Source organism: Lissotriton vulgaris, chromosome 2_1, assembly GCF_964263255.1.
Source record: "Lissotriton vulgaris chromosome 2_1, aLisVul1.2, whole genome shotgun sequence".
Classification (NCBI taxonomy): domain Eukaryota; kingdom Metazoa; phylum Chordata; class Amphibia; order Caudata; family Salamandridae; genus Lissotriton; species Lissotriton vulgaris.
The window spans coordinates 1,588,268,175-1,588,294,169 of record NC_141687.1 but is presented as its reverse complement, the minus strand read 5'-3'; the positions used below and the strand labels follow the sequence as shown (position 1 = coordinate 1,588,294,169).

At 43.1% G+C, this 25,995-nt stretch overlaps 1 protein-coding gene across 1 annotated transcript in view; it reads left to right on the top strand.

The window, feature by feature from the left end:
• Positions 1-25,995, top strand: part of LRP1B (LDL receptor related protein 1B) — a 3,669,685-nt gene that overhangs the window by 931,540 nt on the left and 2,712,150 nt on the right. Inside the window, exon 6 of the mRNA XM_086955170.1 lies at positions 5,179-5,436. Within this exon, the coding sequence (XP_086811296.1) occupies positions 5,179-5,436 (258 nt within the window). The remainder of the gene's footprint in view (positions 1-5,178; positions 5,437-25,995) is intronic.

The following is a 25,995-nucleotide window of genomic DNA, read 5'->3' as shown; positions in this document are numbered from 1 at the left end:
TGATACTATTCATATGCTCTTTGTTGCACATAGCACATCTACTGAAACAAGACCTGTCTCACATAAGTCTGGGAGGAGGAAGAACAGTCCCACCGTGCACAAGAAGCACATGTGACCTCCGGCCACCTGTGACTCTTCATCATTGCTTAACTGGTACTGAAAGGCATGACTAAAGTACAGAATATACATAGCCCCGTTGTCAGGGAGAGCAGCTCCTGCAGGGATGCTCTGCTAATGTCCACATGAGGCTTGCCCAACACCAATTGTCCAATATCCCATACTCCAGCCTGACAGGAGAATCAGAAAGGGTGGCCCCACACCTCAATTTCAGGTGCTCTCAGCTGCACGTGCAGCACCCTCAACCCATAGGACACATCATTAGGCTCCTGGGCATGGAAATGAGTACATCTCTGCCAGTGTAACCAGTCTTGGCGACAATTACACTCTGTATCTGGGCTCTGTGATGTGGAACCCTTCGACTGCCTTAGCTCCTCGTCAGCACACCTACGAGCACCTTTAGGCCCTGTCATTTCTCACACCTCCAGTATCAAGTATGACAGTTGCATTTTTGGACTTGCATTGTTGCTCCCACTCCGCTCTGGAGCAATCAGATTCAGCCTAGTGGGACCAACCATCTGCACAAGATCTCACAACTCCATTTGGAGAATCAGCAGGAGTCTACAACGGCAGGATGAGTGTAAACAGGGCTGAGTGGCTGGGGAGCCGAAAGCTTCACCCACTTAGACATGGCAGTTCACTCCTCCTCCCCAAAAAGGTATGTCTTGGTGTAACTTATGATTCTGTAATTGTGAGTGAGGGTTATAGCTGGAAGGAGTGGAGAGAACATGGGGGTCTTATTGAGCCTTGAGAGGCAATGTTTGAGAGGAAAAGTTATGGTCTGTAACTGGTGTGGTGTTGGATGATCAAGGGTGAATGTCCACACTTTTTGTGGTCCTGGAGGGTTGTGAAGAACCATTTTACCCACTTACTGGGTCTCGTCTGCGGGGGAACCGCCCAAGTCTTCCATACCCTCCTTATATAGAAAAAGGAGACACAGGAGCCTTCGTCTGCAGGAGTTTTATTTGAATAGCCCGGGCTATGGAACAGAGTCCCAAGCTTGTCGGAGACAAGAAAGAGGAGGCTGCTGCTTTACTCCGCAGCTTACAGGCCTCATATACACATTTCACACCTTGAGAAACCAGTTAGGATGGGGGCCTGGTGCCCTCTGAGTCAGAATGCAGTTACGCCATCCTTTGTTCAGACAGGACGGTGCTGCAACAGATGGTGCAAAAGATTATGGATAAGTCTTGCAAAACAGGATATGCACGTGAGAGAGCAGACAGATCTTGAACAGCAGGATATGTGAATGAAACAAGTTCTGGGACGGTGGTGTGACCAAGTCTTGCGAAACAGGGTGGGGTGTGCAGGAGTTCAGTCCGAGGGTGGTGAGGCCAATTCTTTGTTCCCTTTTTCGAAATTGGCTCAACCACAAGGAGCAGGAAGGGCAGGGTGGTTGTGACAGTTAGAGTTTCATCAGACATTAGCAGAAACAACCAGTAGGGTTGTGCAGAGTTGTTTGACACAAAATGGCAATGCAAAGAATAATGGAGTCCTGACACCAAATAAATGCCGACAAGAAGGATACTTTTCCTCAGTTGATTTGTTGTACTTCCTTCTCTTACTCACCCAAGGAACTGGTTGGAAGCTTTAGGTGTGTTGGGATTGAGCGTGAGGAACAATGATTGTGCAAGGATATTGAGGAAAACATAAGGGTATGGGGAGAACCATGTGGACCTGTGATGGAGGTGTCAAGAGGGTGAGTGTCCCTTTAGTGTGTTGGAAAGAGTCGGGTAGAATGGTCTCCAAGTTTGATACTTAAAAGCATTTTAAAGTGTGAGTCAATTAGTTTGAGGTTGGTGCCAAGGTTTAGATATGGATTTTCCCATTGCTGTGTAATAAGATGCTCATCTCTGGCCCAAACTACCTGCAAAGACTCCTTATCATTCATCGCCCTATTCGAAATCTCAGATCCGCTGGAGTGATGTTATTTAAACTCCCCCGCGTTCACAGGTCCAGAATGGGAGGTAGTTCCTTCCGTTTCTTAGCTAGCAAGCATTGGAATAGCCTCCTCTTGAACCTTCGGATGGAGCCCTCCGAAACAAGATTCAGACAAAATCTAAAAACTCACCTCTTTCCCAAGTAAATAACATTATGACACATTCTAGAACTTTAGGGTGACTTGGTTTTAGCCTCATCCGGGAGCAGTAGTTTTTCAGCGCGGGGACACACCGTCATAGGTGTAACCAGGCGCTTAAGAAATGGTCTTATTATTATTATTATTAGATGGTTGTAGACTTTTACAGTTAACTTCTTCCCTTACAGTATTTTGACGTTTTTAAGGAATTTAAGGGTTTTAAAAAAGATGGTTAACCATAAGGTGCTTTCCTGTTTGTGCAATAGTTGATTCTTTTTAATAGAGCTTTTTTGTGTACTGTTATAAGTCTGAGCTGAAGAACTTTGTGTGCTGTGTGAGTAGTCAGTTTTGTTGTTGTGATGGTATTTTCAGATTGTATAGGGGATATATAATTTAAAATGATTGTGGACATTTCTAGGTCTTTGCAGGACAACATATTGATAGTTCTTTGTGTCCAGTAGAAAGCAGAATGTTTAAAGGGCATGATATACTGGAGGAATTGAGCTAGTGGATAGGATTAGGCTGACATGGGATATAAGATGAGGTTATTGATTGATTGTACCCTCCTTTGGTGGTGTGTTACTACTGCTTAGAAACCCATCTAATCTTTGGTGAAAGTCATTCACGTGTTCTTTCCTTCATGAGGATAAAAGTAAATTGGTGCTTTAAAGAGTTTCACATTCTCCTTATTTAAAATTATTGTAAGGACTGTGAGGGCCAACTCTAAGAGAATGTTTTTGATTTGTTGAAGGTCTTTTGTCCTTTCTTTGTTTTCATGAGGGCAAGATGCAGAAGGATCCATAGGCTTTCTTCAGTTTTAAGCTTCAGGATGATGATGATATAAAAATAAATCTGGCACTACAATGGCCTACAAGTTACTTTACTTTTTTTATTGTGCTTACATTATGATTGTCTAAGGCTTTTTTTAGTCAATATATTTGAAGTCATTAAGATACAAATGTGTGTCAATTTGTCCAGCAAAAATATCCAATGGATGCCAAAGTAACTTTCATGTAAAAAAAACTATCATTCTTTCGATTTCCTGGAAAACGTTGTACATGTTCGAGTATACCAATGCTTATTATTTCCTTTAGATTTCATGGACAATGTAATTTTCAACAGAGAATCATAACAATACACCCAAAGTGTTTTTATTCGCATAAGCCATATCGTTGAAGTTAAAAGCCCTGCAGTATTTTATGCTTTGACATTCCTCCTAGAGGCATATATCCTAATCACAACGTTTATATTGCCATTTACATCCATGTATGGGAGCTCAATAGGCTGCGTAGATCATTTTAGATGAGTTTGATTACTGTTCGAAAGATTTTATATAAACTGTTGAATTAGTTCCTCGCAAATATTCACCCATGTCTTCAGTAAATGTTGTGTTCATTAGGTTTTGTAAGGTTTGATTGCATGCTACACGCCTTCAACCAGTGACAACTCTGAAATGCAAATCTATGTTCAAACATAGGCAAAGGTAAATCAAGCTATAATGCAACCACTGTCAACATTGCTTAGATATTATTGATGTTTAATGAAGCACTGTATGAGAAACAATGTATTACATTTATACTTGCATGTCACATTTGTGTTAAAAGTGGTTTACAGATCAAGCTTTATTAAGCAATTTCACTTTTTGTCAATTCTTGTCGTACCACGTTATGTTATCTGATGCTATGCTATGTTATAATATTTTATGGTTATGTTATTTTATGTTTTGCTATCCTACGCTATGCCATGTTATATTATTTTGAGTTATGGAATGTTATGTCATGCTCATGATCTTGCCATCCTTTTCATACAATTCTGTTATTTCAGTTGTGTATGGACACTTCATTATGCTGATTGAAGATTATGTTGGACTGGTTCCTGCTTGGAGAGCGTGCATATCTCTGCCAACCAGAAACCTAATTTCTAACAGAGATCCAATCAAAAGCACACAATACTCAATATACGTTTTATACTACTGCATGATAGACATTACATATGTACAAAAAATGTTGATATTTTTAAAAAGCTCTTTCTATTATATGATATGCATTTATGGAAGCAAATTAGTGGAAATCATGAATTTTGTTTTCATGAAAATGAGCAAAGCTGGTAACATTTAACTTGATAATATTTAACATGATTTTTAGATCCTCAGGGCCATATGTACAAGGAAGTGGTGGAGTGAGGCTTTAGCCGTCATGGTTTAACGCCTCACTCCGCCACTTCAGAAATGCAAGGCTGCAATATTTACAAGGATATGGTGTAGCTGTGCTTTTCCTCCTGCCCTGACGCTATGCTAGGGTGTCTGCGTGCAGGGGAGGATCGTTTAAGTATAGAAAGGTCTCCCTCCCTGCACATGATTAATCCAGAAATGCCATGCTGTCACTTCTATGTGTGCTGCTTAATGTAGTACACATGGAAGTTACAAAATGTCATTTTTTTTAAGGATTGTTTATGTGCAGGAAGGGACACCTTCCTAGACATAAACAATCCAAGGCATTTTGCTTTTTCAATGTGTGCTGCACAAGACAACAGGATACATTTTGTGAAAATTATCAAAATCTTCACCCCACAAAATTACACAATTTTGCACACCCCTAATATTTGTGACCTATTGGTCGGTTTACTGCAAACATATGTCTAATTGTTGAGTTTAATATAGTACGGAAAGGTTTTTGATCATGCTTCCTATTCGTACTATTTTGGAGACCTCATTTGCCTCCTCCTTTGATGAAGTGGGAAAATATTAAAGCAAGGTCAGATGTAAACATATGTTAGAAAATGTTAACAGATATTTTATTTACCTGGAACCTGATCCACATGAGTAGTGTGGATAACAGCACAGCCACTTTTGAAAAGCCTCAAACCTGCTTAGCATGCTTACCAGAAACAATGCAACTAATGATTGAGAAGTTCACTTACATCATATTTTATGAAAGTGCCCTTAGATACCTCAATTGTACCAACATGTGTGCTCTGTTTTTTAGAACCTGCAGAGAGGTATCCAGTACTTCTTATTGCAAGCTCTGAATCTATTGACGTGCTGCACCTCAACGGGAGTAATATCTCTACGGCAAGCTCAGTGAATGGAATTGGAATTCAGACATTGGATTTTATTTATGATAGGCAAACAGTTTGTTGGATTGAAGCCAAGGAACAGTCAAGTCAACTAAAATGCGGAAAAGTAACAACAACATGGGATATAGTTGAAAAATGGACAATAAACATCTCTCAGTTTCTTCACAGTAAGTATTATAAATTATTTTTATTTAACAGTAGTCAGTTGCATATTAATGTATGATGATTTTGTTAAATTTGCATTACTAAAATACATATATGTAATTTTTAATACATATATGTAATTTGTATTCAGAAGATCACATGCAGATGAAATGGTTGCCACTAAACATGCATATTTAGTGAAACTTCTCGGCCTCAGCATTAAGCTCTAGTGTCTGAGGGGATAAAGTAGGTTTCTTATTTAAATCTTGATCGAGGCATCATTTATAGGGCATACACCGCATGGAGGATCCCAAAATCCCCTGATACCCGGTGAACTGAAGCCCCATTGCAATACTTAGGAATACCTTAATGCAGTACCTACCTGAACAGCCGCATTCACTTCCAGCAACCTACCAGGCACCTCCATTTTGCTTGTCTCTCACTAGCACACATCCTAGCACACCCTACATGTACACAAAAGCTTCCCTCAAGGTACTCTTGACTATCTCGTGTGACAAGCGTGTTACGACCCTCCGTTGTTTCATTGGCAAATGTGGAAGCGAGCAGAGGGGCAGAGTCAGTGTGTCAGTGGAAGCGGTGTCTTTTTTCCACCAGGGAAGCCAATGAAACCGAGATCATGGAGGCCATGCTGACTGTGACCTGGATCGCCAAAGTGAATCGATGTGCTTTTTAAAGCACACTGTAGCCCCAAAGCACATCTTGCAGCATGGCAGGCAGTAGAGGTGGGTGTGCTGTGCTTCTACTACCCTCCTGCATGCCTAAAACTCTCGCACCTGCAGCTTTTGCTGTTTGCTCACTCCCCTGGTAAAGCTGCCTTGAGTCTTGAGCTGGGCCCGCATCAAAGTGGCCCCAGCATGGTGCCCAGCACCCTGTGCATATCGGAGGTATGAGAGGCGAGTGCAGTGGCTATAGTTAGCCCCTGCCAAGTGAGTACCCCCAGGTCTGACAGAAGTGGCTTAGCTAGGCTGGTTGCGGCTTGCAGAGTCAGGTGAGCCCTACTTGCCCCACGCATGAGTTTCTCCCCTTAGCCTCCTGAATTCCATGCCTGCAAGCCTGTACTTCTCTGTCCAAGGATCATAAGGATTGCTGCAGGTTCAAGCCTTTTGGAAACCGGACTTCTTTAAAAATGCCCCCCCCCCCCCTTCTCCACCTTGTGCCCCATTTTAGACTGTTAGATGGTGGTTTTTGAATCTGTGCACTGGGACTTGCTAACCAGGCCTCAGTAGCAGTGCCCTTTCCCCGAAAAATTATATGAAATGGTACACCTGATTGTCAAGTTTGTTTAACCAGTAATATGTCCCTAGTATATAGTACCAGTGGTACACAGGACAAGGATGGTAAAGGGATCAACAGAACTGCAGCACTGGTTGTGCCACCCTGTGTGACCCAAGTAAAAGTGTGTCTGCAGGTCTTTCATTGCAGCCCTCCAAGAGCAGCCTGTCTGCTTGAGAGTAACTCTCGATACACCATGTGCTGCAGACCCATACTATTGCCTCAATGTAAGAAAGTCACTCATAGACTTGTACTCCTAGGCGCAGGACCCAGGAGATAGAGTGCATTACATTTAATATATATATATCCACACATCTACAAAGTTACCCTTGTGAAGACGCCAAACACTCAGGGGAGCTGGAACCTTTCTTTATTAAGGATCGCTGGTAAGTTGCAAGTGCTTCCTCACACCACAAGAAAGCCTGCGTTTCGAACGGCAATCGATCTTTTTCAAAGGCTCCATTGTCCATTCACCTGCAAGCATGTATTATTAAGTGTCCGCATCACAGTCTGAGCCCCGCCCCGACAGGCATCGGCACAGCAAGTGCCGCTGGTACTTGCAGTTTCTCCAGTAGGTGCTGCAGGAAAAGGCAATGCAAAGTGTTACCCTTGTGGGTTTGGGATGAGGCGACACGAAGCAGCTTCTTGCTTTTTACAAGTCCTTAACATTGGAACTCCCCTGTTCAAGTAACAGTAACCCGAGTGAGTCACTGCTAGAACCACCGTGGCAGCGGGGCATCTTCGCGACCGGGCCGGCCGCCAAAATCCACACATCTACAAAGTTACCCTTTTGAAGAAGCCAAACACTCAGGGGAGCTTGAACCTTTCTTTATTAAGGATCGCTGGTAAGTTGCAAGTGCTTTCTCACACCACAAGAAAGCCTGCAGCACCTACTGGAGAAACTGCAAGTACCAGCGGCACTTGTTAATTTTGCAACACTTCAAAAAATTCACAACTCTGGTTGTACATATGATACACATTTAATTTTGGTGTCTATGTCTGTGTTAAAGTAGGCTCTGTTTTTATAAATTAGTCTTGGATTTCTTTTGAGTTGTCTCAATTACTTATACACTGTAATGGTTCTGTAAAGTGCTTAATACGTGTTCCTCCAGTAATGCCTGACTGCTGTTTGCCACCCCACCAGGACTGAGCTAAGTATTATACTTGTTAAATCCAAGGATCATCCCAGTGTATTGTGAGAATATTGTATGGTAAGTCCTCCCAGCCATACCACCTTATATTCCACCTTGCAACAAGGCCCCAGTACTCAACATCGCCAGCAGGCAGTGCCACAGTTCTTACTAACAGTCCCAGCAGCAGTAAGCAAGTAGTGGGAACTTTATTTGGAAAAAGGCCTGCTTGGGCCTACATACATATTGCTAGGGTTTTCCCTCAAGTGCATACACTGAATTAATGCCTCTTAGCCTTGCCCCAAGCACCCCTGTAAATTGCACTACCTCTGCCCCAGTGAAGCACAATACGTGGGAGCTCTCAGATGAACCCTCACAATGCTGAGAAGGAAATTTATGACCCATTCCAATTCAGCCACAGAGGTGAAAGCCACCATGACCTTAGTCACTGCAATGTACACTCAGTGCACTGCACAGGTGCATCCTGCACTGATATCATCCACTAAGGCCCTCCAAAAAGACCTCCTCATGCAGTTTGTCCTAACTCCTTCCAACCCCAGAGCTCCATCAGATCCATCCACCTCCAGCCACTTCTAAGGCATTGAAGCGGTCTGTTTCATGATTGGCCTGAGTATCATAATTCCAGTGTGCTAAATGTGAAGCAGAGGTTACAATCATGCCCTAGGCTCAATGGTGCACTTCTGCATGATACACTGAAACCTTGGCAGTCCCCTAACATCTCCCTCAACTCCCAGGCAATGGAGCCATCGAAGCTGGCAACAATACATGCTGAAAAAGCTGCATGTCAAGGAGAGTTTCTAAAAAATGTGCAAGTAACCACTGCGCTAATCCATCACTACACTTCTCCCGCTACTCATGCTCCAAATCAGTTTATCTTCTCAGTGTCACCAGGAACAATCTTGTGCACAACTGACCCAATCGCCCACAATTTCGACATAGCAAACTTCTCTGCCTCTGTTGTTCACAATCTGGAGACTAAAATAGAATTAACATTGGATCTCACCAGAAGTGACAAGGGAATCCCTCCCAGACACGCAAGACACCAACAGGATGGAGGACATGCACTTGACAGTCATAAGTGCAGCACAAAACTCCAGAATCAAGGCACTGATATGGCAGTCCACAAAAATAGTTCTCCAGTTGATTGAGCAGTGCCTAGTAAATTTGAGCATCAAGATAAGCTTCACTGAAGATAATATTCAAGGCTGTCTGTCTGCAAAGACTTATGCCTGTTCATGCATGGCCTTCATTGACAGATAGGCAACTCTTCCCAAGATCCTTGGGGAACTTGTCACCACAGTTAGGGGCAAAGTCGACACCCCCACACCTAGCAGCCAGAGCACCCACAACTTGCTAAACCAAGAGCCATCAAATGTAGAGGGGCTACTCCACAGCTGAATCACACATTTAACTGACAGCCCCCAGCCAAATCATGGCCCACTCGGTCCCGCCGCACAGGACGACTCACTGTCCTCATCAACCAGGCCCAGCTCCTGAAAACAGTACAAAAAGACCACCAAAACAAAAAGAGCTGTACTGCAGTCAACTATCCAGAACCCCTCAGCAAATGACCAGGCGTCGCTAAACCAAATTTTCAGGCCTGAACTGAGATAAAACAAGAAAGTAAGGACACATCCCCTAGACTCCTCTCACCCCCAGAAACACGCAGGAAGGTCTTGTCCCTGAGATGGTAAGCAAGGCCCCGGAACCACACATGTACAACAGAATAATAAGAAGAGGGTGGATATCAGCACACAGGACTCCCGCTGCCAACGATCCAAGCATAATGCCCAGCAAGTACACCATATGGGCCCTCCAGATTGTGTTCTTATTGTATAACAGTAAGCACCACACTCTGGCAACATTGGTCATCACCCAAAATGAATATCCTACAATAGATAGTTGGGCACTGGAACAACACGGTCAACTCAAGCACATAAACCGAAACAGCTGCGCCCAAAGTTGCAAATAAGGAGCAGTGTGCTCTCATGAGTAAGTGTGAACCCCAAGATACTATATAAAAGGACCACATGACACCCTAAATCTTGGAAATATACGTCATTTATTTAAACATATACCATCTCTGGCCCCCATCCATGCCTGCGTCAAATTCAAGAAATTTTGTGTCAAAACCCGTGGAGAATCAATTCTGTTAGGACTTCGCCAACAGCAACATCAAGTCCAAGTGATCAAGGACGTGCCACAGCTGGCAGAATGAGGAATAGATATCAAACTCCTCCTGTCGAAGAAATATCCACATGTTCTCTCCCTGGAGGCAGGGGGCACATTCTGTTGAGCTTAGTACAAATTACATTGCTTGCGCTGCAATACAAATGGGGTTGCTGCGTGCGCAATGTAATTTGTTTTATTTATTTATTTATGTACTTAACTCCGGTCGGCCATATGCCAGAGTTTACTATCCATCACCCTGCCCCACTGGCCCGCAGCACTCCCACTAGTAGCCATGATTGCCTATAAGGTAATCATAGTCAGGGACTTTAACATCAGAGCCTAGGGTAAGCCTCTTAACTCCCTCTGCTTGACAGGCGTCGCTGCTACCCTACAGTCTCTCTTTCACAACCACAACATAAATTTCATTTACACCCAAAAGGAAGCTTGCTCTCCCCACTGGCGTACAATTCCCACCTTCAGGAACATATCCACCATTAATTACATCTTTGTTAGCAAAGTGCTGGCTTCCAAACGCCAAGACTTCGAAGTCGACGACAGGGACGAAAGTCATCACAGACCTCTGCGTGCAATTTTGCAATTAGTATCTAATGATTCACTATCACTATCATCGCCAGGGGAACCAACTGGGGAAGAATATCACTAAGGACTTCACAGGATCAAACGGTCAGAAAACCTTGGAGGCAAACTTCTATCCTAGACTGAGGAAAGAAAGTCATGCACCAAGCCAATGAGCATGATAACACTGCTAGATCACTGGGAGGAATTAGTAGATGATCTTCAAGAGGCATTATGGACCAGTCAACAGAAACCCTTGAGAAGGAGCTCCTTTACTTCAGCATTATTAAATTAAGTAGCTTAACTCATGTAAGCGCATTGTTCGGAGGGCTTAGCTGTAGAAGAAGCACCAACATAATACAAGACGCCCAATTACTTACTGCTCTTAGATCAGCTTGCAAGCAGAAAGCATGGAAATACAAAAAAGAGCACATTGAAGTAGAGTGGCCCAGAGTTTCACCCCATTAAAAAACAAGAACCATTCCACTCTTTGCAAGTTCATAAACCACCTGGGCAACTCAGCACCAACCAAAGAGAACGAAATGACAGAAAGGGGCTGAATCAACTATGTCAAGCAGTAATACTCAATGGACCAGGCGACAGCAACAACACTTCCTCCAACCCACACTGGCCCACATCCTTGAGTCCAAGATGGCATCACTCTCACAGAAGGCATTGTAACAAGACCTCTTGGCCAGAATCCTAGTGCCACTATTTTTAACTATGCTTTTGCTGCTGTAATGATACTGATCTCCTGGAGGGGCTCAATCCTCCTCCCAATTCATAAAAAGGGAGATCAATACAATCCAGCAAACTACAGACTCATCGCCCTCCTCGATCTTGAAGCTAAAGCCTACACCCATAACCTGTTGAAGAAGCTAAAAACCGGAGCCTCAGATAAAATAATCCCCCTTTCTACTAATCTGGATTCAGGCCTGGCTGCTCAATGATGAACAACATAATAGCATTGGCGCATTTATCCAACCAAGCCGTAAAGAGCAAGCAACCCCTCTGTTCTGGTGCTTTATTGACTATAGCTCTGCTTTCGATAGGGTGGATTTGGCCAGCTATGGGGAAGCTAATGGCATAGGGATCCTGACCTTGCTCCTTAAGGAAATAAAATCTCACTAGCAGGAGACTTGGGTTCAGGTAAAAACAAGTCCCTCCACAGCCACCGCTAGGGTGACCACCAACAACAAGCTCCGACAGGGCTGTCTGCTAGTCTGCCTCCTTTTAATCTTTACACTGCAGACCTGGTTACTGCTCTGGAAGGGGCAAGCTGAATCGCACCAAGGCTGTGTAGCATGCTCGTTCCAACCGAGCAGCATGGAGATGACATTGCAATCATAGACCATTCCCGAGCCGGTCTACGAAGAGCTCTCAACTCACTTCACAGATACAGCCAGGAGAACAAACTTCAGGTAAATCAAGGCAAAACCAAGGTCGTTGCCTTTTGGTAAAAATACATTAAAAACCCTGGCGGTTTGAATGCATAGAGATTTTCACATCTCCAACCTATAATTACCTTGGTGTCTGGTTTACGGATGTGGCCAAACTAGCAGCTCATCCAAGGCACCTCAGGGACAAGTCCTTCTGTGTCATCCACAGTCTGAAAAACATAAGTATCCAACTACAAAGCTCGAATGCAATTCTAATGCTGTCAGTCTTAAGAGCAAAATTGACCCTGGCCCTTAACTACAGCCACCTACCCTACCTTGGGGCCCTCAATATGCTTCTTCAGAACTCCCAGATCACCACTTACAAGAAAGTCCTGCTTTCCCCCTGACAGGCCAGTAGAACAAGACTGAGACTCGAGCTGGGCCTCGCGCGCCCAGACCTTATGTGCCTGGGGGACCTCATACAATACTACCTCAGGGTCCTGCAGGCCATTGAAAGACTATGCTGCAGCTTCATTACCAAATCATTCAACGCATCCTACATTTGGGGGGAGGCCCAGCCCTACTTTCAATATACACTCTTAGCCCAGGCACACAAGAAAATCCATTACACAAGGCTCATCGCTCTGCAAACCTGGAACTTTAACCCAGCTTGGGCCCAGCGCACAGAGGCAATTTCTTACAGGCTATGCAACTATCACAACGAAACTTGGCTCCATCTGTTGTGCTGGTGACTCAAACTTGCTGATGACCATCGCCAATTGCTTCTTTCCCTTTTCTGGTCCAGTGGGATCAGATAGTGCACAAATGCATTGGAACTTTTCTGACAAAACACCAAGAATCCTAGAAAGACTGGGGAAAATCACAGATTCCATCCATCTCGCACTCCTCGATGCCCCTACAGGGTGATACTAACTTTTGGCAGTGTACCTTACCCTCTTCACCCTCCTTATCCAATCCCCACAAGCTGCTGCCACTCTCCACAGTCCACAGCAAGGTCCAGACTAATATACCGACATGCCCATTTGCTAGGCTCCCGAGTTACAAAACCGCACCAGGACTAAATACCTCACACTTTGCACTTTCCTGGATGCTACCTTCTTTGCACTAAACTCTTGAAACCTTCCGGTCTAATTGTTTATCTATTTTTATACCTAAATAATGTTAACATTGTCTACAGGGTTTTTTGCTCTTTTTAGAAACATCAATGTCTGTAATTTTTTTTTAATTCTTTCGTTACTGGCTCCAAAAAGAACAACCACATCACTCTGATCATAAGGCACTGAACTGGCTCCCTTATGAGGCGAGAACACAGCTAAAAATTGATTGCAGTATCTTACTGTAATACATATTTTGGGAATTCATTGTACAGGTATTACTTGTCAAAAAGAAGAAATGGGTTGAAACAGTAGAGCTACAGAAGTTCCTAATGTGAACTGCTGACAAGCTGGAAGGTTAAACCTCTCTTTGAGTAATTGGACAATTCTAAGGGATTCGTTCCCTCTCTGTGCCAAGCCGGGGCACTGCACTCCCACAATATACTAAGGCTGAGCAGGAATACATCTACAATTTTGAAAATTTGCTTAATGATACACAATGGGTTGGACAGCCCAGGGACTGATTTCAAGAAGTCCCAGCCAGAAGTTGAGAGGAGATGTAGACTCTCTCGACTGGATAAGGACTCTCATCTTCTGAAACTCTCTACATCTATTTTTAAAACCGTGCACAAGGAGTCTTCGAAAAGTGCTGGACAGCCGGAAAAAGAAGGGTAGATGCAGAGGGAGAATTAACCTCTTTTTGGCGTGGAGGTCCTTTCTATATTTGAATTTCAAGGACTTTTCTTGCACTCTTAATCTAGAGCTTGTGGAACTAGCTATCCACCATCCTCCTGGGGTATGCAGGGAGGGATTCTTGGACCCTGGTGGAAGAGGGTCCCCTTGGACGTCTGTGGTCTGGTCATAGATGTGGGTTCATCCACTCATCCCCACTTTTCCAGCATTTTCTTGCAGTTTTATGTAGCACAAACTCACCCCAAAGGTATTAGAGCAATTTATAGGAGCACCAGTTTAACACAAAAGGTCAAATGTTTCAGTCAGAGCGAGACTAAGGGACTGGTTTACAAATGCAAAAAAGTATACGTTTGTGTAAGTTTACTTTTCTTCGGTATTTACATACTATGATTTAATACTAAGTTTATGATTGTAGAGGCTCTGCAGTCGGTACAGAGACCTCTGCATATGAAAAGACAGTTTTTCAACATGACTGGCAGCCTCCAGATCCATTAAATCTTGGTATGTAAATTCTAAAAAGGACTAAACTTACTCAAAAGTGTAAGTTATTTTTTTTAATCAGGCCCAATGTGATTTTTCCAGAATCACAGGATGTTGAGCCGAGACTTGAACCTGGTTCCTCAGTTCCCAAGTAGACGGCTCTAGCCATAACGCTACATCTTCTCCCTGCATGAGAGCTCAGGAGACTGTAGACTAGCAATCTTTCCAAAAAAACTACAGGAGTGTAAGTGCCTAGTAAGAGAACCATGTGACTTTCAGCCTAATGGATGACATGTGGTCAAGACACCGAGGTGGAATGTGCCAGAGAACAGGAGCACCTCTGCCAGGTGTCCCCATCAAAGGCATCCAATCAGCAGTAAAGAAAGGGAAAGGTGTACTACCAGCCACAGTGGCCATATCTATGGCAGGTCAGCTTTTCACCCCATAAGCCACTGCAAGGGACTATAAAAATCATAACTTTTGCTGGGTGGTGCCCCAGATGGGTAGGCCACCCGCAAAGTGTTCAAAAGCAGGCATTGAGGCGTCCAGAGGCATGGTAATCTCCCACAGGATCTCTTCTCACAGTTTGCTGAAATTTAGCAGAATAGATATCTCAGGGCCCAGTAAACCTGACCCTGGAAAAGTTTCTAGGTTCTGTTCCTTTTCTGAACAATGTTGTTTAACTGAAAACAATAAACCTTTTCTAGAAACGTTTTCTGTTTTGTGTTGTTTATTATGGAATATTTGCCAAAGGCGTTAGTAATGGCTTCACTTATAGTAAAAAGCAAAAATACGTGCATGTTTGTGGTAACATTCCAAAATGTTTCACCTTGGTGAAATATTTATTACACTACAAAGACCTATATTCTACTGCTGATTATATAGTGACAGTCTATGACAAAGTTGGCAGGGCTGCTTTCTAATTACTGCTCCTCATGCTACTTTTGCCATGTAAGGGTATGTTGTAGGTTTGCAGGTAGTGTTCCACTGGTGTGCAATCATTAAAGGTGACTCCACCATGTTGGGTTGGATTTACATTTGGGGGATTATTTGTTAACAGTGACATATCCTTTTTGTGCACCTCTGTACATTGCAAGGCCCTCTCATGTGTGTTGCAATTAGTATTTCCACCTTCCATTGTACATATTCAGAAGAGAGAAGAGCAGCCGGGTCGTAAAGGACTGCACTACCTGGCAAGTCACATATTGTGATGTTATTGTTCACCTCAAATGATCAGCTGCCCTTTAATCATAAATATAAACATATATATAGGTTGAATGAGAGGCAATATAATCAAACAGCATGTTAATAGCTTTATTACAGAAAAAAACGGGGTCATCAGCAGAGAGTCTTGTTTGTAGTTTTATTTCATCAGCAACAGTCAGCACGTTTTGCCCAAAAAGGGTATTCTTCAGGGTCCATCGGTATTCTCTGTGTGGATAATGTCGAGCCGTGTCCGAAATGCTTCCTGACTTCTGCAAGAAAGAAAGAGAACTTTGCCTTTCCTGTGAATACCGATAAAACCCTGAAGAAGCCCCTATTTGGGCGAAACGCGTTGGCTGTTGCTAATGAAATAGAACTACAAACAACAAGATTCTCTGCTAATGACCCCGTTTTTTCTGTGTTAAATCTTTCAACTTGCTATTCAACTATCTTGCCTCTCATCCAACCTGTGCATATTTCCACTGTACATATTTTTTATGTTGTGCATAGTATTAATTTTGTTAGAATTGTTGTACCTCCCGATTTTAAAGATTGACTGGGTATTGATTTACTGAGAATTGATTGCTGTATGACTGAGTTCAGCATCTATAGCACACAGTAGCAACGGCCTCCTCTGCCCCACTCTTTGAAAGTCGCAGGACAAATGAGGCACTTGGTTCACAGTTTATTGGTCTGCAGTATGGTGGACCCAGGACACCGAAAGTGAAAGACTGCAATTGTTACAATTGGACCTAGTTCTGAATACCCTGGGACTCCACATTTCTCGCAACCACCCACCCAAAGGGAGTGTTGATTGCTCCAGAAAACCTGCTGCAAGAAATCTTTATTTAAAGACCTTGGTGAAAACCTCAGTACAAAAATGAAACTCAGACGAAAATGTGAATAGTAAAATGAAGCTGCTTCTGAGCACAAATGATGACATTGCAACTTTGACAAATCATAGCTCTGTCTACTATGGGTCCAAAGCTGTGGAACAAATTACCCCTGGCTCTAAGACAATGCAAAGAGCATCTAACATTCCGCAAACTCTTAAAAGCTATTCTATTAAAAAATGAAATCTAATTTCATCCCCTCAGTATGTCTGCTGATTTACCGGTCAAAAAGCGCAGAGATACTCCTGGCGGAGTGATTCAAGCGCTATATAAACCCACAAATAAATAAATAAATAAATAACTTCATTAGAGATTTGTTTTCACTTATCAAAGACAAATTAACCTAAAATACCTCTGTCAGAATGTGCAGGCAATGCATAAACCTTTGACCATTGTCATACTACAAAAGTAAACTTGTACCTGGAAATCTCCTCAGAAATATAACACTCCTGAAAAACGTTTTAAACAAATGAACACATGCAGTTTTTAACGCTGCACAATGGAGCAACCAAATTTGATGCACATCATTACACAAGAGGAAGAACAGAGCGCAAAGCCATATCTACTAGGATAGGCCTGCTGCTTCTGTCAACTCCCACACTGACACTCTAATGAGGCTGCCTGGTGCGAGACACAGCCTCACACCGTGATACCAAATTGTGAGTGTGGTGTCTAGCATATGATTTGTACTGAAGTATATCCTCCTATTACAGATTCCTATGCATAGACACATTTGCAAAGGATCCCCTCACATTGGATGTCTGCTGTGAATGTTTTTTATTTTAGAAATGTATATATTTTCCATTGTTAATGTTTCCCCCTAGGAGGCATTCATTTGTGTTACAGTGCGTGGCCAGGCCATCGTATAAATTGTGTATCACAACCAATGGGTGTTTGTGCTGATCGAACCAAAAAACGCTACAGTGAGAGACCCTTGATGCAAACTGATGCAAAGCATCACCAATAAATGCATGCACTGAGAAAAGGGCTCCTTCACAACGCAAAATATATTTGACCCTGAAAAGCTTCACTTTGCGTCACTTTGCATCAATATGGGACATTGGAAAACCTTAATAAATATGGGACTTTTTATGTCTCTAAAGGATTAGCAAGACATAAAGTTGCCATCCATTGAATCCAGTCAGTGGGCATTTGTGTCATCATGCCATTTTGCTATATACAGAAAGAAAGGTATAAAAGAAATATCTGAAGATAGTTATTCTGTTAATCTTAAAGCGAGAGAGAAAAGAGAAGAATACTATCTTTCATTAATGAATTAGCAATTGACAATGGGAAAAAGCGAGATATTTTCCAGGAAAACTGTTTACATCACAAATGTTTAATTGAAGCTGAAGACACTGGACATTGGTAATCCTGGGAGATAACATTCGACCGTGGCGTTGATGTTGGTGAATTGGTCGCAGCTAATTTGCTCTAGCTTATTTATCCTTGTTAGCTGCACAACATACAGGTAGTCAGGCATTCAATGCTGCTTTCACTGGCTCCCCTTGCAATCCTTCTCTTATGTTTAATGTTAAAGACCTATCATGGTCCATCACTCTGGCCACGGGGTGTCCAGTAGCAGTACCTAATACCCCCACATGCTTATTTCATGACAAGACAGTCAAAAGGATGGGTACTTCTGGGATTGCTCTCAAATATGTACTGACTGCTACTTGTCCTTCTGACTTAAGAGCTGTCATTTTTAACCACATCTGGAATTTCTAGGTGTGTGTTCACTCGCACTGAGTTCTCAATAATGGAATAAATGAATACCATTTGGAGCATTTTAGAGGACGCTATTTACCAGGTATTACATGGGTAATATGGAAGGGGAAAATATGTTATTTTATTTTTTACCACAAATACCATCTATAAACTGTGGATGCACTCATGAAATTTGAATCTGCATGGACCACAAGTTGCACAGAACCTATCGTTTCGAGGGCAGGTTTTTCAAATGAAACTGCAGATAAGCAAGTTGCTAAATTAAATTTAAAAGCTTTTGCATGTGCAAAAAGATTGAAATTACATTAACATTTTTAGCATAACTGGTACACAGTTTTGTTCAGACTAAGGTAACGGATGGAGATATAAAAACCCATTATAGTTGTGTGGCTGCACTAATCTTTGGAATACTTCGGCCCTGATTCCGAGGGCAGGTGCTCTTTATCATACCTGATAAAGACACTGCTGTGGGGTCCATTTTTTAAAGGGTGCAATGACTAACCCCTATTACAATTTGTGGGGGAATAGCATGCAGATTTTGGTCCGCAAAATCCTCAGGGCAAGGTAAATGCCAAAACATTTAAAATTAAAATAAATTCAAGCAGGGTTGTCCTGCCGCAGCTCAATGAAGCCTGGGATATTTAATGCATCCAGTAGTTTCCAGATGCAGTAAATAGTGCCCAACTCGAAATTCCGATCATTGTGCAAACATTGGGTTGGAACATTCTGACCAACTTTTAAATAAGGCCCAAGAGTTGATATTATGATAGTTTGCACTGTGAGAAAATGCAAATCCAAAATAAATTATTAATATGTGCCCAAGTTCGACATAGAGGATTTAACCGTGACCCAGCTCCAGAATTCCAACTGGCAAAAATAATAATTTAGCAAATGTAGTGTCGCTCATTATAGAGTTAAGTATACCAGTGCACATTCCTCAAATAATATACTTTAGTGAAAGTGGTAGATAGCAGTATGGAAATGTTTTTGTAATTGGTTTTGGAATCCATCTAAATAACACACTAAATTGAAATGTACTCAATATAAATCCATGCTTGTCTCAGTGGAAGACGAGGCCTTTCTTGGGGCTAAACAATAATGAACACTCAATGCTTGTCAACTTCTTGGCTGTTAAATGATTCTTCGAAGAAGTGTTCCTTACCCAGACATGTACTTTTGCCCCAAATGCATTTTTCTAGAACCTCATGAGTCAGTTTCCTCCAGAGATCCACAGCAATGCTCAGAATAATGTCCTGATAACAGAATATACACAGTAAGAAATTACTTCAAGGAGATTGAAAAGGGATGTGATGAGAGGAGATGGTCTATTTAAGGAAGATTTCCTGCTACAGATCTTGCAGCAGGATGCATCTGTGCTGATGAGATTAGCAGGTCCCAAGCACAGAGATTGCTACATTTGGTACAGAGGAGTCAGCACAGAGCATATGCAAATCAAATTGCTTTTCACAATATAATTTTGTAACATTTTAAGTGATCAATAATACCTGTATTATTTGAACTGTGCTAATCAAAAGAGCTCTGAACCACTACTGCAAGGGGCACATCTAACCAGTTATTAATCCATGAAGTTTCACCCGAGCTTGAGTCACAGCAACCTGCATTTTGCCTCAAATCTACGTGAACAAAAGCACTCCACTATTATAACATCTACATTTTAGAAAGACTAACCAGAGGTCTGAAAGGACTGAACTGCTTTCCACATCATTATTCAGTACGTTTAAGGACGGGTTTCACACCAATGAGCTGCAATTCTTCTGAATCTTCTGACAAGCTACTTAATCCACTGGAATCAGCAGTTCAACACTTAAGGCCAATGAATCCATCTACCTTATGATTTGGCTCATTGTGCATTACTCCGCTTCTAATTCTGTACGTGGCAAATGACTTTTCATGGTTGAGGGTCCAATGCAGGCATTTTCTGTCTGTGAGTATGCTTTGGGTGATATAGCATGGCTAGATCATCTGAAATGATTTGCAGACAGAATTGAATAACAGAATTATTTTCGAACAATTTTGAATCTGTGATTTTTAATGTTTTTTGCGCAACAGTTTTAAAAACCTTTCTTATATAATTACCCAATTGTGTGACAATTGTCCGACCTTGGTTTAGATCTTCAAATTATTGATATTTTACCGTTTAGATATTTGACTAGTTGTTGTGCAGGCATCAGAGGTTTTTAAATCTGATGCATGTTGTTTATTTACTTATTAAACCGTTTTTATTGCAGGAAAATAGTGCAGTTCACATATGTACAGCATTTCTTACCCACAGGTGCCGCCGCGCCCCCCCTCCTTCATTTTCAAAGTATACACAGCTGTTAAGCCCACAACCCGGGGGTCGGGCGGCGTCAGTCAGCAGGTCAATCTGCTTGCCATCATGCGCATATGACTGCTGTTGTTGCCGGAGTAATCTAACCGGCTTTTAACATTTTCGCCCCGCACCCCTCTAACCACCCCTCCCCCCAAACCTCCCCTTCTATCTAACTCCCTACCCACCCCATCTGCCCCCCCCCGAGTGCTCGACCCTGCGCCTAAGCTCTGCCATAAGGTACATGTGTGTGTGCTATCAGGAATGGCAATAACGTGTTGGGATTGTGCAACTGGTTAGTGACGGGGTTCCACTTCACTCGACTCAGAGAGGCTGTTCTCTTCTTCTAGTGTGCTGTCCCAGAGAGCCTGCACTAACATCTCCCATTCCATTGCTGCTTCCAGTGCCCTGTCGTCTGATCTGCGGCGGGCCAATTGGTACCTGAGCATGCTCTCGCTCGCTGCCCACTTAAGCATTTCATTGGTCCACCTCCTTAACGTTGGGCATCGTTTCGACTTCTAGTTTCTCGTCAGTTCTCTTTTGGCCAATATCAAACCCATATCCACAAATTTGCTCGAGATCTTGTTTTTGGGTGTATGCGGGAACCAATGTTGTAAGCCCACAGCCTTGGTGATTTGTAATTCCCTTTCAGTGACCATATTCAGGGTCTCAAGAACCTCCCTCCAGTAGCTCAGCAAGTGTGTGCAGTCCCAAAGCATATGGCCCAGGTCTGCTCCCACTGTGTTGCATCTGGGGCAGGCCGCATCTGCCACTCCGAAGTACTTCTCAATCCTTCTGGGTGTGAGATAGGCCCTGTGCAGTATATAAAAGTGGATCAACTGAAAACGGGCATTTCTGGTACTCTTTCTCGCCCGTCGCACTATCTGTGCCCATGTGGTGTCCGGGATCTCAGTTTCCAGTTCAAGATCCCAGGCCTCTTTCAACGTGGTTAAGGGCTTCAGAGTTTCGCGTGACATTCGCGAATAGAGGCAGGTCACAGCTTTATATGTACCGGCCGCCATCATTGTATATTGACAAGCCATTGATGTCGGGGGCTCTTGAATCCCCTCCCCCCAGTGTGCCTGCATCGCGCGTGTTACGGCTGCATGCATTAAAAAGTCTCCTCTCGGGAGGTCGAAGCAGTCCTGCAGCGTTTGGTAGGGGATCAATTCCCCGTTCTCGTATAGGTCCCCCAGTATCTGCAGTCCCGCATCTTCCCATCCCTGTAGCCTTGACCAGTCGCCCCCATGCGGGAGTGCCGTTATCATACCGAGAGGTATCTCAGGCACATACATGTGTCGCACCCCAGCCCGTTTCTGTGCCCGGTTCCAGCAGACTCTGTATGTTTGCTCTTCCAGCGATAGCTCCCTAAGAAACAGCTTCTGTTGTAGTGTGATAAATGCCAGCACATGGCGGGGGGTGCCCGTTTCTCTGTCCTGCTCTGGTCCTCGGTACGTCCGCACCACCTCCTGTGTGAAGGTCTGCAGCTGCGCCGCCAGATAATATAGCTCAAAATCAGGGACTGCTAGGCTTCCCTCATCTTTCGGTCGGAGCAGCGATGCTAAAGCGATTCTGCGCCTGCCCGTACCCCAGAGGAAAGAGATCAACAAAGATCTCAGCTGCCGGAAGATCGACCTGGGTATCCAGATAGGCAGTGTGCGGAAATAATAGAGTAGGCGCGGTAAGGTCTTGGAGTTCTCAGCTCTCCTGCCAACTCAACCTACACTTCGCTAGTCGGTGCATAGGGGACGTCCCTAGAGGGGGATGAGATCTATCCAACTTCACATCAGTCACCGATTTAAAATCCCCTCCCATTATGATGGGGCCAGCTAAGAACCCTGCCAGCGCACCCGAAAGTTTATTAAAGAAAGACGCTTGGTCAATGTTGGGCGCATACACACTACAAAGCGCTATGTCCTTGCCTTTCAATTTCCCTTCCACTGCCACAAACCTACCCTCCGGGTCTATGATATGTTTATTGACTTTAAAGGGAGTCCCCGCTCGCATGATGCATGTTGTTTATGTTGGGTAGTTCTTACTAAACCCAGTATATTTATGGGACTTGGGTTGTTTGAAACTTATTGGTTCTCAGTCACAGCTCGTATCGTAATCTGGTACTGTACATCCACAAACCAAGATGTAGCTGATGCTTACATTATGACAGATTAAGGTGATCTCTGCCTCCAAACCCCTTTCTCCCCTCAGCAGTCATCAACACTGTCTACCACCAACCTCTTGTCAGCATACTCTCAACATGCATTGAATTCACTGGTACCTTCAAATGAAGATGTCCCACTTTCTTTGTTTACAGTTGACCTGAGGATTGTATCAAGGCTTCATTCTTTCCCTAGTCTTTCTTGAGCCTTCTCATCGTGAAGCATGATTTAAGAGTCAATATGTGCTAGTGTGACAATGATTCCCGACTGTATTGCTAAGCTCCACAATCAAATACTGCTTCAGAAACATGACCCTTAATTTTTTGACAGCCACAAGAAAAGTTATTATGAGCACTTTTACACCACATTTGTCTTTATGATAAAGAACTTCCGCCAACATGTTTCTCTCTGACTCCTAAGGTGTTTCACACAATTTGACAATATTGTTGACCTTCAAAGAGCTATGCTACTCTCGCTATGAACACAATTTTCAAGACTTGCTGCAATAAATAGAAGTCAGTAGTGAACAATAGATGCACAGAATTATAAATGATCTTGACCATCTCAAGGGTGAGGACGTTAAAAAAGCTAGGATAGCCCCAGATCAGAGATAAAGAGCTCAAATAAACGATAAAATGAATAAAGTATAAACACGTGTTCCCTATCAATACATGCAGACTATGGGACAACACTTCAATGCACTTTAGGCCAGCCCAATCCCTACTGCAGAATAAAAAATATCTCAAGATACTGCATATACACAGGAGACAGTACTCTCCTCAATCTAGTGTTTACAGTTAACAGAGGTATAATGTCTCACATACCTTGGGGTGGTTACATTTTTCAGGGGTGATAATACAGTTATTACATAGCGCTCACAGTTCACAAGGTGGTATGATACAGACCACTTAACTCGTTGTAGTTCAAAGGGATTTTCAGGAACTAATGACTTAGTAGGTGATTAAAGATCAAATGAGAGGTTCACCTCCCGAAGACTCACATATTCATACAAAGAAATCTCCAGGAAGTGCCATTATTTCCAAAATTAACTTGCATGCATTTTTCACAATCTACATTCAGTTAACAGTGCTTTACAATGGGAACTTATGATGATTTTATTTTTGGTGTCTCACTTTGTTGAACGTGTTGCTATGAGCTCGCTTTGGGACTCCATTATGGCTTGATCTTTTCTACCCTAACATATTCCTCAACATTGATCCTTTTCTTGCCATTGACCTACCTTTTGGTAATGAGTAGCGCTTATAAGACTTGTCTATCAAGGCTGAGGCATTGATTATTGTTGCTTTGTGGCTCAATGCTGATCGTACCCAAGACATGGAATGCCCTCCCTCAATGCATCAGAGCCTCCCTCTAACTTCCTGGGTTCCTGGATACTCTCTCGGGTTCTCACAGCGCTATGCAAATCAATATAACATAACATCGAATGTCTTACAATGCTGAAGACCCTCATGCATCTGATGTGTTTGTAGGATTAGTTGGTTGCATTGTTTAACCCCTTCCCTGCTCATGACGAACCACGCCGTCATGAGCCACGGGCGCCGTGTGAACAATTACGACGTGGTTCCGTCATGCTGCGGCCGCTCCGCCCACGCGACACTTATTCCCTGCCTGTGCGGGCGAATTAGTGAGTGGGCGGAGTCGTGACGGAACCAAGCCGTCATAAGCACAGCGCGCCCGTGGCTCATGATGGCGTGGTTCCGTCACGAGCATGGCGGTGCCACCATGCGCCTCGACTCCCCCCAGCGCAGAGGCGGTATTACCGATGCGGCCAAGGGGTTAAGCAGAAATAGATCCAGGCATATACTGGCTCTTTGACAATATTGTCAGATGAGAGCAGGTACATGGCAAACAAACAAGCAGTTCTTCACGTTATAAATATGTAGAAGCAAGGATTTATTTACATGCATTGATGTCTCTGTCACAAAACCTCAATCATTAAATTCATACTAAGGTGCCTATTACAAGGGGCCTCTTATTATACCTCCTGTCACCCCTCCCCCGCCCTTTTGAAATTATATTGGGGCTCATAGTATCCAAGGGGAGAGATTAATGGGAATTTTAACTATTTTTGGAACAACAAGCAGAAATTGGTATCTCTCTAATGAATTGTTCATGTTTTTCCCCAGACCTTCGCCGGACACTTCGTAGGCTTCTAACAGATTAAATAATTGGGTGAAATGCTCCAGGCATCCCTGTAAACATATAAATTAAAATGGGCCGAAAACTCGCATTACTAGCACCACGGAAATTATTGGGCCATTTGTGATGAGGGCATATTTTTTGTATTTCAGCACACAAATAATTATTCATTTTTTTCAGGCCCACATTGGTGACAGCCTCAAGCACATATGAAACATAGGGGCATATTACCAACAACTAGAGATAATTATCGCTATGTTGGTTTAGCGGCGATATTTTTATCGCCGAGCTGCAGCGATGTTTATCGCTTAGGAACCTTGCTGTTATCAAGGTTTATCTCCTAAGCGATAAAAATCGTCCGAAATGCATGAATATCGCTGAAAAGTCAGCGATATTCATGCATTACAGAGCTAATGCTCTTAGCCATGTTATCCACCTACCATTGGATAAAATTACTAAGAACTGCTCAGGGGCAGGTGTTAGCTTTTAGAGATATTTGTGCTTAGCGCGAATATCTCCAAACGTTGGTAATAGGAGTTAGCGATGTTAGCGACTGTTTCCAGTCGCTAACATCTTGGCACGCCCACTTTGCATGTCATTAGTGATAAATATCACTGACATGCAAAGCGGGGCCCAAGATGGTCGCTATCTCCTACTAGCTGTCGCTAACTGGTGTTAGGGACAGCTAGGTAATAAGGGGATAATTGTATCTCCGCTTTCTTGGCTTTTAAAGCCAAAAAAGTGGAGATAAACCCCCTTGATAATATGCCCCTCAGAGACCAAAAACATGTGCTGCCTAATTAAGGCTTCATCCCCTCAAGACTGCTGCTTATAGATTTGGGGGATTCGAAGTGTAAACTATCTTCGTATTCATCGGCCTAGTCTTGTATATCCTCAATATTAGAGAGCATAGGTCCTGATTTAGAGTTTTTGCATGGGACACTCCGACCCAAATATGACACATTTTCTGTCTGCCTTATTACAAGTGTATTGTATTCTCTGTCACTTGTAATGAGTTGGTCGGGATATTTATCCAGTTTGTGACGGTGTAACAATCAGCCAAACTCTGACGCAGCACCAGAATTTTCAACTGCCGCTTTCTGACCAAACGGATCTGTCTGCTCTTCAAATCAACTTCAAAGAGAGGTTAATCTCGTCCCTTTCAAATTGAGCAGAAACAGGTCGCAAGGCAGTGTGGGAACAGAGAGGATTTGTACAGTGATGTCCGCTTTTTGGATAGTCACAAAAGATTGA